The 20247-nt window shown below is 41.5% G+C and overlaps 1 protein-coding gene across 2 annotated transcripts in view; it reads left to right on the forward strand.

Moving 5' to 3' along the window:
* dapk1 (death-associated protein kinase 1) overlaps positions 1 to 20247 on the forward strand; it is a 297329-nt gene that overhangs the window by 186348 nt on the left and 90734 nt on the right. For both annotated transcript variants that reach the window (XM_084338233.1, XM_084338234.1), the window contains 4 exons: positions 892 to 990; positions 5272 to 5469; positions 8023 to 8220; positions 12128 to 12226. In XM_084338233.1, coding sequence (XP_084194359.1) covers positions 892 to 990; positions 5272 to 5469; positions 8023 to 8220; positions 12128 to 12226 — 594 coding nt within the window. The remainder of the gene's footprint in view (positions 1 to 891; positions 991 to 5271; positions 5470 to 8022; positions 8221 to 12127; positions 12227 to 20247) is intronic.

Below are 20247 nucleotides of genomic sequence, written 5' to 3' on the forward strand. Positions count from 1 at the left end.
ATATTTCCTCGTTTAAGCCACTGCAACGGCTTTGCCTGAAGAATTTACTACATGACCGGGACGTTCTAGCTTGTTTGCCGACAGGATTCGGGAAAAGTTTGGTCCGTTCGGAGGCAGCTTCCAGGGGAAGTACATACACCGGAAATTCACACTTTCAATCATAGTGCTTTACCAGTCTTTTATCTCACGGAGGAGATAAAACTGGGAACGAGGTTACTGTTGCCATGGAAGCCAGTCTCACTGAGAGATCCAGCTGTGTGTGTTTGTGGGGTGGGGGGGTTAAGCATGTGTGATGATGCAGGTGTTTTTCAGCTCAAAGCAATGTCCCATTCCTCTAGTCGCTCAAAAAAATAAAAAAGGTTTTAAGACCGAGTAGTAGTACCACACTTTAATTCTCTGTATAATGTATACCAATTATTAACTACATTTCCTCAAACAAAATGCTTCCATTTTAGCAGATACTTTAGTCCTTTTTAGTTTTTGAAATATTGAGCGATGAACATGGCTACTGATCACATCTATGATAAATCAGGGGGCAACAGTGGCTCAGGAGGTAGAGCAGTCGTCTGGTAGTCGCAAGGTTCCCGGTTCGATTCCCGCTCCTGCCAGCCAGCGTGTCGATGTGTCCTTGAGCAAGACACTTAACTCCTAATTGCTCCCGATGTGCAGGTTGGCACCATGCATGGTTGCCTCCGCCATCTGTGTGTGAGTGAATAGGTGAATTTGAGGAACAAAATTGTAAAGCGCTTTGGATAAAAGCTGCTATATAAATGAGCCATTTACCATTTTATTAACTGTAATATTGATCCTGTTTCCTAACTTCTCTTGCTCTCTCTCTATCTATTTCTCTCTCGCACGCGCTATTCTCTCGCTCTCTCTCGCTCTCTTCAGTGTGGAGAGACAGCTCTCCATGTGGCCGCTCGCTATGGCAACGTTGATGTTGTTAGCTACCTGTGTAGCATCAAGGCTAACCCCGACCTGGCTGATCGGGTACGTGTCTCACACACACACACATACACATATACACACATACACACTTTTTTCTTAAACCTTTATTTAACAGCAGCCAGCTAGCTCACTTGTTGGATTATCTCATGTTTCAAAACAAAACCATACACTAACGTGGAAGCTGAGACATTTCAAGCATCAACAATGTAACATTAGGAATGAATGCTTTTGTTCCTGGAAAAAATGTTAGCCTGCTGCAACTCCTAAATATCTAGCTGCAATATTCGAATAGTATTCGAATTCAGTGGTTATCGAATAGCAATTTTGTGAGTTTTGCCCATGACTAACTAAATGCTTCAAGAGGAGCTGCTACTGGTGTCTGTGGCATGATCTAAGGATGGGTCAAGAGTTGAATATATGCATGGAGTAGCTACTGTATTACGCCTGGTTATGGAGGCCAAACTTCATGTGTGACACCTACCCAATGTCTCATCGTCAACTCGCATCAATAATATCGTTGCCAAAATTAGTCGAGCCATTTCCATGAGATAACAATCAAACAAGTAATACAATAATCAGTTTGGACTCTATATGATGTAAAAAATGTATGCATTGAAATGTCTGTAAAGTCTCGACGACAGAATGTTCTGTGATAACTGTAGATTGTCTCATCACTTAAATGCCATTTACCTGACTAACTTTCCGCTGCACTTACCCCTGCCAGGGAAAACTGACTGGTTCCGCTGGGATGTAAACCTGCACTATGGGACTTTTACATGGAAAGAATATAGTTTCTTTAGCAAGCTAAATCACGGAGTTGACCTGAGTTAAAGAGGAATATCAACACCCATTTTAAGAATTCACATATGTTCTTCCTGTGCTCCATTATGTCAGTATTTGTAAACACATACCACTCTCTCCAAAAGCTATAAATCAGAGCGAGAGAACCCTCCAATCGGTGATGTTGCTGGGATTTAAAGGAACACTCTCAACATTTTGGGAAATATACTTATTTGCCATCGGACAAGAAGACTGATATCAGTTTAATCTTGGTGTGTCCAGGAGCCCCAGAGGTTCAGGTGCTTGCTAGCCTAGCTTAGCACAAGGACTGGAATCAGTAGGGAGCAGCTAGCCTAGCTTCAAACTTATGCACAGAGATGACTAGGCTGCAGTAAAAAACTCAAAACCAGGTTCTCAAACATAAACATAAAGACGGACAACACGCTCATCACAGACAAGCTGGATGTAGCCAATTACTTAAACACTTTCTTCACAAACATAGCCACAACACTGGTAAACAAACTACCCTCCCACTCAGGGCAGTATGGGGTAGAACACATAGTAGCATACTACATGAACCTAGGGGTCCACAAAGACGACTTCAAACTGGAAATAGTAACTACAGATGAGGTACTCAAAAAACTGAGCGCCCTCCAACCAAACAAGGCCACTGGCCATGACAACATCCCCTCCAAATTCCTCAGAGACTCAGCAGCAGCCATCACCCCAGTCATCACACACATAATAAACCTCTCCATAAAACAGGGACACGTCCCCAAGGACTTCAAAATTGCGAGAGTAACACCCCTGCACAAAAAGGGCAGCAAATTAGACCCGGGTAACTACCGCCCTGTTTCTATCCTTACATCCATCTCGAAAGTCATGGAAAAAATAGTATACGAACAGATCGAAAAGTACCTCGCGGAAAAAAATCTAATCTACGAATTCCAATCTGGCTTCAGAACATCCCACTCCACTGACACATGCCTTCTCTACTTGAACGACCACATCAAACAAGAGGTGGACGCGGGCAAATACTGCGGCATGGTCATGCTGGACCTACAAAAGGCCTTCGACACTGTCAATCACACCATTCTGATTGACAAGCTAAAAGCAATTGGTTTTGATAGTTTATCAGTGAGCTGGATACAATCCTACCTGGAGGGGAGGGAACAGATTGTGGAAGTAAACGGTACCCTATCCCCCCCCCTCACAGTGAGCTGTGGTGTTCCACAAGGAAGCATACTAGGACCGCTACTATTCCTAATTTATGCAAATGACATGTCGTCAGCTTGTGACTGCAACTTGTTCCTGTTTGCGGACGACTCAGCCCTGCTGGTCTCTGACAAGAACAAGTTACAGGTTGAAAAAGCCCTCAGCTCGGAACTAGGCAAAATCTGCATATGGCTCGCCGACAACAAACTATCATTACACATGGGCAAAACAGAGTCCATTCTCTTCGGTTCAAATAACAAACTCAGCAAGACCGACGGCTTCTCGGTTACAGTGGGTGACAATATTATCACAAGGAAAGATGAAATTACCTACCTGGGTTCCATCCTAGAGGCTAATCTTTCCTGTGACAAAATGGCATCCAATGTAATAAAAAAAAGTCAACCAACGAACGCGATTCTTGTACCGGATCTCCTCTCTGGTAAACAAGAATACCCTGAAGACTCTAGCAGGAGGACTCATTCAAGGGTACTACGACTATGCTTGCACCTCATGGTACCAAAGCACCTCAAAGGCACTAAAAAACAAATTACAAACATCTCAAAACAAGCTAGTCAGACTTCTACTTGACCTGACTCCTAGAACCCACCTCACCCCTGCCCACTTTGACAACCTAGGATGGCTTAGAGTAGACGACAGAGTACAGCAACTTGCAATGGGCCTGGTCTACAAGATACACTACGCGACCAAGGTACCCATGTACATGTCAAAATACTTCCCAAAGGTCAGTGAATACCACGATCACAACACCAGAGGGAGCTCCACAAATCATGTAAAACCCAGATTCGGCTCAAACAAGGGACTAAACACGTTTCGCAATTATGCCACATCAATGTGGAACGCCCTACCTAAAGCTGTAAAGGAATGTGAATCACTACCCACCTTCAAAAACACTCTCAAAAAACACCTACGTGAGACTGCAATTCGAAACTGGCCCCTACAAATGTCCTAACCTAGTTGTACAGTAAATGACCAAGTAAGGCTTTGTCAATATTCCAATGTACAGTGTAAAATGTGTGTGTGTCCCCTTCCCAACCCCCCCCCCCCCCCCCCCACCTCCAATGTACAGCCCTCACCCAACCCACCCAACCCCACCCCACCCAACCAACCTCCTCCAATGTACAGTTTCTATGCCAAATGTATATACACTCCTTTTCTGGACACTTTTGTATCACAAACAGTACTGTATTTGCAAATCTGATATGTCATAAATGTATAGATGTAGCAGTACTGTCTATCTGTATGTCATGTATGTCATATATGTTATGATGAATTGAAAATGGGGGACCCTGATGTAAACAAGACGAAAGTCTTTCTCTGGTCTGCATCCCCTTAACAATTGTATGTATTGAGCTGTACTGTACTGTACCCATTCTGCAATCTGTTAATAAACTTTTCAATCAATCAATCAATCAATCAATCAATGAAATTGATATAAATATTCTTGTCTGACTGTTCCTTTCAAATCTGGGGCTGCTCCATCGCCATAGAATGTTTGTGTGAGCTCTTATACACCCAAGTTAGGTTTTAATTCTGGCTCAGACCTTCTAACAAAACATATTATACGGTTCTCAAGCTCTCACTATCTCTCTCCCTCCCTCTGTCTCTCCCTGTCTCACTCTGTGTCTCTCTCTGTCTCACTCTGTGTCCCTCTCTGTGTCTCTCTCTGTGTCTCTCCCTGTCTCTCTCGCTCTCTGTCTCTCTCTCTCTCTCTGTGTCTCTCTCTCTGTGTCTCTCTCTCTCTGTCTCTCTCTCTATCTCTTTCTGTCTCTGTGTCTCTCTCTCTCTCTGTATTGACTCTCTCTCTCCCTCTCTCTCTGTATTCTCTCTATCTCTCTCTCTCTCTCTGTATTGTCTGTCTGTCTCTCTCTCTCTCTCTCTCTGTATTGACTCTATCGCTCTCTCTCCCTCTCTCTCTGTATTCTCTCTATCCCGCTCTCTCTCTCGCTCTCTCTCTATCTCTCTCTCTCTCTCTCTCTCTCTCTCTCTCTCTCTCTCTCTCTCTCTCTCTCTCTCTCTCTGTATTATCTGTCTGTCTGTCTGTCTCTCTCTCTATCTGTATTATCTCTCTCTCTGTATTGTATGTCCCTCTCTCTCTCTCTCTCTCTCTCTCTGTATTGTCTGTCTATCTGTCTGTCTGTCTCTCTCTCTATCTGTATTATCTCTCTCTGTATTGTATGTCCCTCTCTCTCCCTCTCTCTCTCTCTCTCTCTCTCTGTATTGTCTGTCTGTCTGTCTCTCTCTCTATCTGTATTATCTCTCTCTGTATTGTATGTCCCTCTCTCTCTCTCCCTCTCTCTCTCTCTCTAGGAACAGGAAACCCCACTCCACTGCGCTGCCTGGCATGGTTACTCTGCGGTGGCGCGGGCACTGTGCCAGGTGGGCTGTCAGGTGGACTTCAGGAACCGCGAGGGGGAGAGTCCCCTCCTGACGGCCTCTGCCCGGGGGTTCTGGGACATCGTGGAGTGCCTGGTGGAGCACGGGGCCAACCTGGAGGCCACCGACAAGGTTAGAAGTGTTTATATACAACAAGATGTGGGACTTCTTTCTGCTTCTTATTTTATTGGAATGCGTTTCCAGTTTGAATGTTTTCATGCTGTGCAGTAACCTTTTGTTTTGTAATCTGATCTCTTTGATTATTAGCTATTGTATTTTAGATTCAATTAGATTCAAATGTATTGTTGTCATACAGCTGTACAACACAAATAAGTTGTCATCTAACCAGAGTGCAAATGTAACAATAAAGTGTATTAACAATATACAATGTACAGGTGATTAAATGTGATGTATATAACAAGCTACTGGTAATATATGCTAAAATATATATGTACAGTATAATTATGTACAGTGATAGAAGATGATAGATACTGTATACTATGGTAGTAAACCATACTGGCCAGTGGTACAGTATAGTAAGAGTAGGTATGGGATATGGACAGTTATAAATATAATATATACAGGTATATATACAGGTAAGTGAACAAGGATATATGCAGATATATCCAAACAGTTGTAGATAAATATATACGGTATATATATACAATATAATAGCATTGTCGTACATGGCTATCATATAGGTATGTGAAGTATTATATGGATAGTAGGGCTGACCCCTATTAATCGATTAGTCCAGGGGTTCCCAACCTTTTTTCCCCCAGGGACCCCCAAACATCTCTGATGAAATTCCTGGACCCCCCTCCTAATAAAATACCATAAAATACTTTTTTTTTGTCATTTTAATACTTTTTTTGTCATTTTAATAACAAACTGCTTATACACAGGCATATGCATCATAATTAGACCCACTATGCTTCTTTGACTTGTGCCTTCAATCAACAAATCTCATCTTGCACCATATGTATTTCAAAATGTTGGCCAATATTCAAATCCTGTATTCATCCTCTCAAATCAGGCCCTAATGGTGAACGGTTTGCATTTATGTTGAATGAAGTAAGAATCCACTGCAGTAAAAATATCCTCACCTCGAGTGGTGGTAGTAAGGTTGACTGACATGAGAATGTCCTGCTTCAGATCCTCATTTTCGATATACTGCACATAAACGATGAGCACAGCCTCGTCTGCGACAGTTGTAGTTTCATCAAGTTGTATGGCAAATGGACCCTTTCTAAGCTTTTCTGACAGCTGCTGCTCGCAATCACTTGACATCTTATCAATTCGGTCTTTCACTACATTGTTCGAGAGTGGTACTGATTTTAGTTTATCCGCCACCTGTGGGCCGCACAGTTTCTAAACCATTTTGATGCAGGCTGGTTTGATGAGCTGCTCGCCAATATTGTGCGGTTTCTTTGCTTTTGCAATTAAAAGCGAACACTCAAAGGAGGCTTCGGTAGCCTTCTGTAAATCACTGCCACCCCTGCTCCACGCTACTCTAACATCAACAGGCTTGTTCGCCTTGAGAGACTGTTCTTTCCTCCGAAAAAAGTCTGGATCCTTCCCAACGGTTTCTGGGTGCTTAGACGCCTGATGTCTCTTCAGCTTGCTGGGCTTCAGGCTCGAGTTTGCCAACTTTTCTCCACAAACCACACACTCAGGTCGTTTGTCTGGTCCCTCAGTGAAGCCCATGGTGATGTAATTTTCGCGATTGCTGTAGGTCCTAACTTTTTTTGCAGATGAGCTGCCGTCATCTCCTTTTTGTTTGTCACACATTTTCGCCTCTGGCGGCTGACTGCAGACGAGCCGAGAAAGTTAACTAACGTGCTAGGCTAGCTACGGAAAGTGATACAGTCAACTGATTCGCGCTTTAGCGGCTACCCGCGTTCAAAAATCATGTCTAGATGTTTATTTATTTATCTTTAATTTTTATTGTAGTGGAGAGACTATTCATGCTTCTGATGATACAAATATGCTAATTAAATATTTCTCTGAAAGAAAAAAATTAAAAAAAAAAAGACCTAAAAAAAGACTCAAATCATCTGTGGTCTGGCGGACCCCCTGCGCCCCCTGGCGGACCCCAGGTTGGGAATCACTGGATTAGTCGACTAATCGGTCGAAAGGAGCCGTAGTCGACTGGCCAACCTCTTAGTCGAATATAATAAAAAATTAAAATTAAAATTAAAATATATATATTTTTTTAATATTTTTTTCATTCTTTCCAAACGAAAAGAGGCCTAGAAGCGTGGCTAACGCTAATGGCACGCATACCAGAGACTAACTGCCTACGAAAACAGGCACACAGGCACTGAAAGAGGATTTCACCCATCTAATGAACACACTAGACTAGACAAATATCAAGATGTATCCATTAGTGGACCAATTGCATGCTTTTGCAGAGGACAAGAAGCATTCAGTCGACTCCTTCAGACATTAAGCACCCCCCACAGCCCAAATGGAATGATACAACATTTAAAAAAAGTTTAAAAATATTACCGGTATACTTTTTTTTTTTTTTTTTTTTTTTTTTTGACCAATAGTCGACTAACAGCACATTTTGGCTAATCCTAGTCGACCATCCAAATCCTTAGTCGGGGACAGCCCTAATGGATAGACTATAGGATGAGATGGGTAGCTCTGCCTGTCTGAACGGTGTGTCTGTGTCTGCAGGACGGCCACACAGCGCTCCACCTGGCGGTCCGCAGGTGTCAGGTGGAGGTGGTGCGTTGCCTCCTCAGACAGCGCTGTCACCTCGACCAGCAGGATCGCCATGGCAACACACCTCTGCACATCGCCTGTAAGGACGGCAACCTGCCCGTTGTCATGGCCATGTGCAGCGCCAAGGCCGGCTTGGACCTGGCCAACAAGGTAATTCAGATTCAGAAAACTTTAATATCCACAAAAGGCAATTTGTCTTGCTTAAAGAACTGATCACCCCTCACTCCTCCTCACGACATCTCCGCTCCGGCCAGGCAGACCTCCTCCAGCGCCCGAGGACCAGACTCTGCACCGTGGGAGATCTGGCTTTCTGCTCCTCCGCTCGCAGTCTGTGGAGCGCTCTCCCTGACCACCTGAGAGCACCACAGACTGTAGAACACTCTCCCTGACCACCTCAGAGCACCACAGTCTGTGGAGCGCTCTCCCTGACCACCTGAGAGCACCACAGTCTGTGGAGCGCTCTCCCTGACCACCTGAGAGCACCACAGACTGTAGAACACTCTCCCTGACCACCTGAGAGCACCACAGTCTGTGGAGCGCTCTCCCTGACCACCTGAGAGCACCACAGACTGTAGAACACTCTCCCTGACCACCTGAGAGCACCACATACTGTAGAACACTCTCCCTGACCACCTGAGAGCACCACAGACTGTAGAACACTCTCCCTGACCACCTGAGAGCACCACAGTCTGTGGAGCGCTCTCCCTGACCACCTGAGAGCACCACAGACTGTAGAACACTCTCCCTGACCACCTGAGAGCACCACAGACTGTGGAGCGCTCTCCCTGACCACCTGAGAGCACCACAGACTGTAGAACACTCTCCCTGACCACCTGAGAGCACCACAGTCTGTAGAACACTCTCCCTGACCACCTGAGAGCACCACAGTCTGTGGAGCGCTCTCCCTGACCACCTGAGAGCACCACAGTCTGTGGAGCGCTCTCCCTGACCACCTGAGAGCACCACAGACTCGATGCTTTTAAAAAGGGCCTCAAAACACATATTTTTAATAGAGCCTTTTGTTGAGTTTTAGCTCCACACATTTACCGTAATTCCTCTAATAGTAACCCCGGCTTGTATTTGTTTCAACTGTAGCGGGTACCAGACTTGTATTAGGAGGGGGCATGTATAAGAGAGAGGCCTATATTTCAAATTTTCAAACGGATCATAATGAATAAATCAACATTTTGTGTCAGTTTGAACCCAGTAAAATGTACTGGGTTCATTTATTGAAACCAAGTACTGTATGAAATAGTAAACAATTACAGGTGGTCACTGGTCATTTCAACGTTTTCAAAGTGAAATCAAGTAACTAGCTCAGTATGCAGCTCAGTATATTAGTAACCCGGCTTGTATTAGGAGGCCGGCTTATAATTGCTTAGCTCAAGAGCGCACCCGGCCATTAATAGAGACCCGGCTTGTATTTGAGACCCGGTTACTATTAGAGGAATTACGGTATTTTACTCTTTTACTAGTTTTAGCTAGTTTATGTTTTTTACTAGTTTTAGCTTATTTGATGTTCTTTTACTCTTTTACTAGTTTTAGCCCTTCACATTTCATGTTCTTTTTACTCTTTTACTAGTTTTAGTCCTACTTATTTTATGTTCCACAAATATAAAGCGCCCCTACAAATCGAATATATTATTATTATTATTATTATTATTATTATTATTATTATTGCAGTCACGGCTCAAATATAGAAGAAAACACAGAATAACAACAGCAAGAGCACACATCATACATAAAGTCTGTGTGTCTCTGCGTTAGATTCCTCTTTCTCGCTCCTCATTTCATTTTTATCATAGCCCACTGCACTTCCGAGTTACATTGAGCTCATGGGAGAGAGAGCAGGGGGAGAAAATGAATGAATGTGTATGAGAGCCTTGACATGGTTCTTGTCTCCATGTTGTTGTCTCCGTGTTCAGGAGACTCAGGCGTATAAAAGTCTATTGGATCATGTCTCCCGCACCCCCACAGCTGTAGCTACAACCACTTAATGTCAAGGCTCTCATCCACATTCATTCATTTTCTCCCCCCGCTCTCTCTCCCATGATTTCAGAATACCGGAAGTGTTGCAGTGGTCTATAGCCCAGTCTAAATAATGTTGTCATCTACAGTACTCATTATGCAAAAACAAATATCGCTCACAGACAGGATCGTTTTCTTGTTCTTATGGAACTTGGAAATCTTACATTTCTGTTGACATACAACAGGGAAGATGCTCATAATATCCCTGGATATGAAATGCTTTAGCTGTGGATGAACTGAAATCATAAATTTCTTGACCATAACCGTTAAACCTTAAAGAAATCATAAACATCAAAGTCAGTTGGGCGGGTAGTTTAGTCTGGTGGTGAGGGCATCAATGTCACAATCATTGTTGGTTTGACTCCCGGTTGCGGTGTCTGTTTTGGACTTTTGCCGAAGTGAAAAGTATGTGTGTTGTCTGTGTAAATGTGTGTCCCAAGGCTTCCAAGAACATTCTATTCATCAGGCTGTTGCATGTGCAAATGATTGCGATCTTTTATTTCTTCATGTGAAAATCCTCCGAAATCAGCAAATGAAAGTATTGAAATGTATCTAATTAAGTATTTTTTGTCTTCAAAAGAAGACGGTCTGCAGCATATAGATGTGCTTATTAGTTGTTGCCGTTTATATTATCATTGATTTCAATGCCCTTTTAAAGGAGCACGCCAATTAGCTTATCGTCTTCTCCAGAGAGAGACAAGAAGACGGATACCAGTTTCCTCTCTGTGCGTTCAGTAGAAAGCTATCTGACTGCATGTTAGCCTAGCTTAGCACAGTGAACAGTGCCGGTTAGCCTTCAGGAGAGGTGTTAGTTGGATGATGCCTAGGCTACCCGGCAGCATGAACACTTTAGGCAACCAACATGCGCTTCCACGTTTCTCTGATTGGCAGAGCGCCTTCCGCGTTTCTCTGATTGGCCGAGCGCGGCTCCAGGAGAGAGGAGAGAGGCTGAAAACCCGCAGTTCTTGCCCGACTGATGGGAGCCGAATCCCGGATCCGATTTTTCTGATGAATACTCCCAAAACATGGAGGTCCCGAACGCATGGAAGTATTGATTTCGCCGTAACGAATCATTAAAAAAATATACTGTTAACTGGAATATGTTGTGCCTTTACACATATGTTGGATTATGTAATTGGTTTGTCATGACAAACTAATAAAAAATCCTGATTTACCCGGTGGCTACAACAACACACAGTGACTACATGCGTGTTGTTGTAGCCACCGGGTAAATCGCGATTTTTTTTATTTGTTTGTCATGACAAACCAATTACATAATAAAACATATGTGTAAAGGCACAACATATTCCAGTTAACGATATCTTTTTTTAATGATTCGTTACGGCGCAATCAATACTTCCATGCATTCGGGACCTCCATGTTTTGGGGGTATTCATCAGACAAATCGGATCCGTGATTCGGCTCCCATCAGTCGGGCAAGAACTGCGGGTTTTCAGCCTCTCTCCTCTCTCCTGGAGCTTAAGGGGGAGCTTAGTATTCCTGCCTCTGAGGAGCGCGTCGCGGCTCATGCGCATGCCCGCGCTCGGCCAATCAGAGCAATTCAGAGCAACGCGGAAGCGCATGTTGGTTGCCTAAAGTGTTCACGCTACCCGGCACTGTCCGCTTCCATTCCATTCCCCAAATGTTGGCGTGTTCCTTTAAAGACTAGAGACCGGTGTGGCCACTGGAGGGAGTGATTCTAGCTGCCCGGGTGTTCGGCCAAAGGAGACCATTAAATCGCAATTATTTGTCAGCCAATTGTCCTCATTGCAGAATGTCTTGATGTCTGCGAGTGTCTGCTAAGCCATATGTCCCATGGATAGTGTTTTGCCATTAGGGTGCCACATTAAAAATGAAAACATACATTTGAATGTTTTCTAAGAAATAAGATTAGGCATTTCACAGATTATTTGTTTGAGATGTGATGTGCAACACAGCCTCAGATGTTGTGATTTATTCATCATTGTGTGTGTGTGTGTGTGTGTGTGTGTGTGTGTGTCCGTGTGTGTGTGTCCGTGTCCGTGTCCAGTATGGGAGGACTCCTCTTCACATGGCTGCTAACAACGGAGGTCTGGAGGTGGTTCGTCATCTCTGCTTAGCTGGAGCCAACATTGATGCTGTTACCAACGTACGTTACTCTGTTTCTACACACACGCGCGCGCACACACAGAGGGCTGTACACACCAGCCCTTACGAAAGAGTATGATGGTAGCATGATGGTCATTTCCATTTTACCCTGGTACTCGTTTGTTTGTTTTGTTTTATGTACAAATAAAAACATTGACATATACTACAATATAATCCACAAAGAAATTGCCTTGAAGGAGAATTGCCTAAAAACCCTAGTCTAGGGGCTTGTATGTGGCATTCTCCAAGAAACACAATTATAGACAGATATATAATATATGTATATATATATCTGTTGATTGATATATATATATCAATATAAAATCCAAATGTGAGTTTTAGCACTCTACTAGTTTTTGGATTTGACAGAGTTGTTCATGTTCACTCATATTGTTCGACTGTCTTAGACCATAGGAATAACGTTTGAAATTGGTCTTTAAAGGGGAACTCCAACATTTTGGGAAATTAGCTTATTTAACATCTTCCCTGGAGTTAGACAAGAAGATACATACCTTTTTTGTCTCTGTGCGTGCATTTTAGCTTTGGGAATAGACGCTCCGTTAGCATAGCTTAGCTTCATCACTGGAAGTGAGGCAGGACAGTAGCCTTACAGTGCCTTACAGTGTATTGCAAGGTCTGACATTGACCAAATTTGATATGCATGACCTTGGTGGGCTCTAGGTCAACTCCTGAAAAGGGGGTCAATGTCAGACCTTGCAATCAAAAGTTAGGGGGCGCACTGAAATTATGGCAAGGGTTATTAGCCCCCTAACTTTTGATTGCAAAGTCTGACATTGACCCCCTTTTCAGGAGTTGACCTAGAGCCCACCAAGGTCATGCATATCAAGTTTGGTCAATGTCAGACCTTGCAATACACTGTAAGGCACTGTAAGGCTACTGTCCTGCCTCACTTCCAGTGATGAAGCTAAGCTATGCTAACGGAGCGTCTATTCCCAAAGCTAAAATGCACGCACAGAGACAAAAAAGGTATGTATCTTCTTGTCTAACTCCAGGGAAGATGTTAAATAAGCTAATTTCCCAAAATGTTGGAGTTCCCCTTTAACACATTTAGCGCCAGGGATTAGTCGGGTCCGTGGCTAACGTGCCACGTTTCCATAACATATTTTCACTGTGCATCACTATGTTTGGAGAGCTATATCTATATTCGATATTATAGCTATGAAGACAATACTATAGTCATTTGACAGTGACTTTCTTCCGTCGAACATGCAAAAAAAGAGATAATTTTTTCATGCATACGTTCGCGCATTATCCCATGGTGAATATACGCTTATTTGTTTATTAGCAAAGGATCCCCATTAGCTGACGCCAAGACGTCAACTAGTCTTCCTGGGGTCCGAGACAACATTAAAACATTACAACATATACATTGCAATTAAAACATAATACAATTAAAACATAGCAAGACGTACCAACCAAGGAAACACAACATAGCAAGACGTACCAACTGAGGAAACACAACAACATTAACACACAAGCAAATTATATCTAAATATATACATCAACGGTAACATATTGCATAACTCAACATTATCAATATTGGCTCACATGTAAGATTTTAATTTATTTTTGAAGCTTGCTACACCTCTTATGTCACGTATGTCACTTGGAAGATAATTCCATGCCCTGATAGCCCTATATAAAACTGTTCTTTGCATACTGTTAGTATTTGCATGGGGTAGAATAATCTGCCCTCTACTTGCCCCTCTGGTAAAATGCGCACATTTGAGCTGTAAATTATTTTATCAGTGATATATTTAGGACTGTGGGTTGTGATGACTTTATGAAAACAAATTAATAAGTTGGCAGAAAGTCTTTTCTCAACACTCGGCCAACTAAGACGTTCATGCATTTGAACAACACTAGTCCTATATGAACAACCAAGAACGAGTCTTGCTGCCGTATTTTGTACCACTTGTAACCTATTTAGCAACTGTTTTGAAGCAGAAGCCCACACTACAAAACATTAATCCAAGTGGCACAAACAATCTGATTAAACAATGCAAATGGAAGGAATGGGGCACATTTCCTGGCAGTAGCAACAGCTCTACCCATTTTAAAAACGGTTTTGTTTATGTGATCAGACCATGATAAAGTACTATCAAGCCAAAGGCCTAGAAGCTTAGTTTTTTCAACCTGCTGTATATGTTGACCTGCAATTTGTGGAAACAATGTAGGTTTTTCGTGCCAATCTTTGATTGGTCCCAAAAAGCATACAAACAGTTTTTGATATGTTAAGCACCAGCTTATTTGTTTTTATCCAGTCATATAAAATGTCCAATTCACCAGCCAAAACCTGATTAAGCTCAGAGTTTGTAGCTGCAGCATAATAAAGGGTTGAATCATCAGCATATAAAGTCAGACCAGCCTGATGAATAGAAAAAGGCATATCATTAGTAAAAATAGAGAATAAGAGGGGCCCCAGGCAACTCCCCTGTGGGACACCGCATTCTAACCCTCTACTGCCTGATAAAGCACCATTAAAATAGACCCTCTCCTGAAAAATAAAATTGCTGAGTTATTAAAACCATAGCAGATGAGTTTTTGTATTAAAAGATTGTGATCGATCACATCAAATGCGGCACTGAAATCTAACATAATAGCACCCACCAGCATTGAACTATCGATAGCTGAAAGCCAACTATGAGACATTTGTGTCAAAGCAGTACTGGTCGAATGACCGGCCCTGTATGCATGTTGGTGTACAGTAGTAGCTGAAAAGTAGGCCTGGACTTGCTCAGACTAAATCTTTTCCGGTAATTTACTGAGAACAGGTAAAATGCTAATAGGCCTACTGTTGGGACCTCCAAAAGGTAATTTAGCATCTTTAGGAAGTGGAATGATCTTCCCTCCTTCCATAACAAAGGACACATGCCACTGATTAAACACCTATTAAAAATGTGACATATTGGTGCAGAGATATGAGACGCAGCTATTCTCAACTATTTGCTATCCAGGTGGTCATTACCAGTGGATTTCAGAGACTGGTAGAGAGCGCAATAGCCTATCCACAGTCACAATATCCACCTGTTGGAATTCAAAAACACAGTTTTTATCCTTCATAATGTGTTCTTTTATCAACACCTCAGAGTTGTTATTGACAATATTATCCATTCCCTGCCTAAGCTTGGACACCTTGTTTACAAAATAGTCATTAAAATAATCAGCAATGTGAAGAGGCTTAGTCAGATAAATACCACCATCTGATTCCACAAACGAAGCCATGGCAGATTTTTTACCCATGATTTCATTCAGTAGTATAGTTTAGGAGTGATCCGGGATCATTCCTGAAACGCTGAGTTATAGGGCGCTACCTGTATTCTACTATAAGAGTTGGTGTTTCTTGCCTGGACACGCTACTATTTCCAAATCAAATGTATATAATAGGTATTATGTTTCATCATAAATAATTTTTTTACGCTTTGATGGCCAGTAACGGTATTCGTGTTGAACACTACAGAAGCTGATCAGCTGGATCGATATCAAAACATTGTTGGATCAAGCTGAAATTGATATCAGAGATAGTCCTTACCTTTGGTCGGGGGTATTCCAAAAAGAATATTCCAATTGTCTGATCGCGATTTCCAGTATTGGTGTCCATCTGGTCCCGGACATAATTTGGCACAACTTATGGATTGAGTGTGCCAGATGCGTTTCAAAGTGGTCGGATGAAGCGACTTACTTGGCTACGTCTAAATATAGCACCCCGAGACATTTTAGTGTAACATAGAGTTAGGTATAAGGTTTCAAAGGGTGGGCGACACTGCCATCTGGCAGGATGTGGCCGGTATTGCACTTTGGCGATCTCAAAATCCTTTCCTATGGCAACACAGAGGTCAGTGGATGAATAATGAATAAAAATATCGAATAAAAGAAAAAACTACCAAAACCCGAGATATCTTGGGTCTGCCGTTCAACGCATGGCGAGTTAACACAACTTATCTCGGGTTTGGCGCCGAATGTGTTAAGGCGAGACAGTACCCCCTAATAGGCTAAATAAATATTTTAAGAGATATCACTTTATGTACATATAAACTAAGAAAAAATATTTTGCAAGTTTTCAGAATTGTATGTTCATATATGCAAATGAGGCACGTCCTCATTAAATATGCGCATATTTGCATATATCGCCAAGACACGAATCACCAACATGGATAATGCCAGATGGTTTCATTTTGTTGATACATTCAAAATGAAACTTTTTCCACAAGGGATTTTTGCCTAGTTTAGGTATAAAATGTACTATAAACTCGGCTATGAATGATCAACAAACCCTTCTGTAATTAGAAGCAGGATATGGATGGGAAGAAATGTGGAAAGGTTGATGTGTGTAGGTACTAGGGAAATGGAGTTCCATGTCTTTGTGTGCAAGTAAAATTCATAAAAACGAATTTTTGAGAAAACACCCTCAATGTTCTGTATTGTAATTGTGATCTATGGACACAATCAGACAAAATGTAAAATAAACAACTGTCTGTTTTTGATATTTTATTGCTACTAGTTTGAAATAAGACATGTTAAGGAAGCAAAATATAACAAAATCTCTATCGTCGAAAAAAAGCAAAAAGGCGTACAAATGTCTCGCTCCTAAACACTTCTCAAAACATAATAAAACACAAGTAAGTACGAGACCTAGACCTGAGACCTAAGCTTTTGGTGTTCAGCGGTGTGGGCTCTGACCTGTACATTGAGAGATTCGCTCCACAATAAAGATGAAAAGTGCATGGATCTAAGTTAGAGCTGAGAAGTCTACAGAATATGAAGGTTTACCATCATGGATCCATGCAAAGGTATGGATTCTTACTATAGACCTGTTTGCTGTATACAAACATACTGTGTTCGAGCCAATCAGCAACACCAACTGAGTCACGTGACTAAGTTACCCACTACATGCGCAAGCTGCTGCACTAAAAAACTACTACAGGGCTCTATGGAGAAACCATGGCACTCTCCTGACTAAAACGAAAACGGCTGGATGTAATTTAGCCAAATCAGCATGGCTGTGAGTGTGAGTCTTTCAACTTTTACATATCTAGCTTTAGCATGGATTTATTATTTAGATCGCTAGCATGGCTAACAAATGCAAATGTATTGTAGTCTGCCCCGTTGTTCTCACCAGGATTACGTTATTTTTGTCCACTTGATGCGTGCGCACACTAGATCTGACGTGGACAGTGAACAGGTCTATACTGTCGTCCACAAAATGTATGCAGTCCTGTAATCACATTTATTTTCCTTGCAGCTGTACTAAAAGAGTAAAAGAAAAGAGTCCATTTTGAATTAAATAGCAACCTGACAATTTTATTACAAGATAAAAACATAAAGAATGTCATATCACATTGTAATTGTACTGGATGTACTTGAAAACAAAATACTGTCAGTACCGTTATACCATCAAAACTAAGAACAATACTGTGATTATAATATACAGTACTGTGATTATATAGTCCAGAACTCCTCTCTCTCACCTGAGTATAGCTGAAATCTCTGCGTAACAATCTGGATGTAAAGTATGCTTAGTTGATATTTATCATACTGTGAATACACCACTAGTCTCTCTAGATGTAAAGTATGTTTAGTTTATATTTATCATACTGTGAATACACCACTAGTCTCTCTAGATGTAAAGTATGTTTAGTTTATATTTATCATACTGTGAATACACCACTAGTCTCTCTAGATGTAAAGTATGTTTAGTTTATATTTATCATACTGTGAATAAACCACTAGTCTCTCTAGATGTAAAGTATGTTTAGTTTATATTTATTATACTGTGAATAAACCACTAGTCTCTCTAGATCAGACCTGGGCATTGTACCCGGCCCGCGGGATGATTCTGACCGGCCTGCGAAAGATTACATGATAATAAAATAAAAAAAATAAAAAAATTATTTACATTTTTTTTACATTTTTTCTTTTCATGTCAACGTTCACACGCACAATATACACTTACCTAGGATTTGACTTGATTCAACAACAAAGCAGTCAGGGCAATGGCAAGCCGAAAACTGTCAAGTGTGGTTTTTTTTCACAACTGAGGTAGGTAGATTACATTTTTTTTATTTGCAATTAATTTCAAGGCAACTAGGCAGCAACAATCTCGAACACATGAAAACCCTGAAAGAAGTCAAACCATCAGCTGATCACCGGCACAGGTACTCATCCATGTTAGGAGCACTGATGAATTTTCAAGGCGTTTTCAAGATTTCAAAAAGGTTGAGGATGAAATGCAACTGGTTTCCTCTCCCTTTACCTGCAGTGTTGATAGTGCAGTAGTGCACCCACTGATGTTCAGCTTGAACTCATTGACCTGCAGTCTGATTCACTACTGAAAGAGCACTTTAAGTCAGCATCACTGCTAGAGTTCTACTCTGCTCTCAAGGAGGAGAACTTTCCAAACATGAGGAGACATGCTCAGAAGATGTTGGTTCTCTTTGGATCCACCTACATACGTGAACAGACATTCTCAGTCATGACGTTTACCAAGTCCAGGTACAGATCCTCTCTCACTGATGAACATCTGGCAGCTGTGCTTCGCATCTCCACCTCAGACATGCAACCTGACTTTGATGGACTTGTTAAAGCTCAACAGAGACTGGAAATGGGACACTTGATATTTTTTTTTCTTTTTTTTGCACAGTTCTGAAAACATTAAATGTTTAATATAGACACGTAAAGTAAAAAAGGCTACAAAACTAGGACACTTTTCTTTACACAGTTCAGTGACATGTCTTTGTTTATTTTGGCTATAAGATGATGTGATGTCTTTAGAAAGCTAAGAAAATCCTTGTTTCAATAGTATATGAAACTCAAAATAATAACTTTATTTGTATAGCACTTTTTCATACATGCCCTTTGTTATTAATGTTTCACATTTTGTTTATCATTTTGGAAATAAATTCTATTTGAATAAATGATATTTTTGAAAGCTAACCTCACCTTTTAATTGCCAAATAATAACATACACTCTTACCAGGGGTCAAAACAATGCCATTTACTGCTTTTTATATAGAAATAAAATGTATATTATGCACAATTGAGTTTGGAATTTTGGCCCGGCCCTCCAACATATTTTCAGTTGCTCATTCGGCCCCCCGGGAAAAATAATTGCCCACTCCTGCTCTAGATGTAAATTATGTTTAGTTTATATTTATCATACAGTGTGAATAAACCACTAGTCTCTCTAGATGTGAAGTATGTTTAGTTTATATGTATCATACAGTGAATAAACCACTAGTCTCTCTAGATGTGAAGTATGTTTAGTTTATATGTATCATACAGTGAATAAACCACTAGTCTCTCTAGATGTGAAGTATGTTTATTTTATATTTATCATACCGTGAATAAACCACTATAGTCTCAAATCGTCCATGTTGTAAATAATGCTGCCTCACTGCTTCTCTCTCTCTCTCTCTCTCTCTCTCTCTCTCTCTCTCTCTCTCTCTCTCTCTCTCTCTCTCTCTCTCTCTCTCTCTCTCTCTCATCTCTTTCTCTCTCTTCCTCTCATTTGTTAATATTGTATGACGGCTGAGGCACTCTGCATGTTTGATCTAGAAAGCATATTTCCTCATGCAGAATGTGTGCTTCACCTTCAGTGGTTAGTTGTGGTAGAGCAGCTGATGATTGGGGGAGGGGGGGTTTGAGAGACCGCCTCGGTCATATGTCCGATCCTTGCAACAATTAGATGCTGAATGTCCATTCCTTGTCAAAGTGTCCTAGAGTAACGCACTGACCCTTTTATCTGCAAACGGAGGTGCAGCAAATGACCCTACACTCCACTACATGTATGTGTGTAAACTACTTTGGTAAACTACCAAATATTCAGTTTTCTAGAATTCCTAAAGAATGTAAAAACCATATTGTCCCAAATACAAAACAATGTTTTTCCGCAAATTACACTGGTCTGGTCCTTTGGACATGGAACCCACATGTCAAATAGACTGGTGCTAGAGAGTAGACTATAGGGACATAGTGCTATGGTGGTAGATGTAGAAACACATA

The sequence above is a fragment of the Notolepis coatsorum genome, assembly GCF_963971535.1.
Source record: "Notolepis coatsorum genome assembly, chromosome: 2".
NCBI lineage: Eukaryota > Metazoa > Chordata > Actinopteri > Aulopiformes > Paralepididae > Notolepis > Notolepis coatsorum.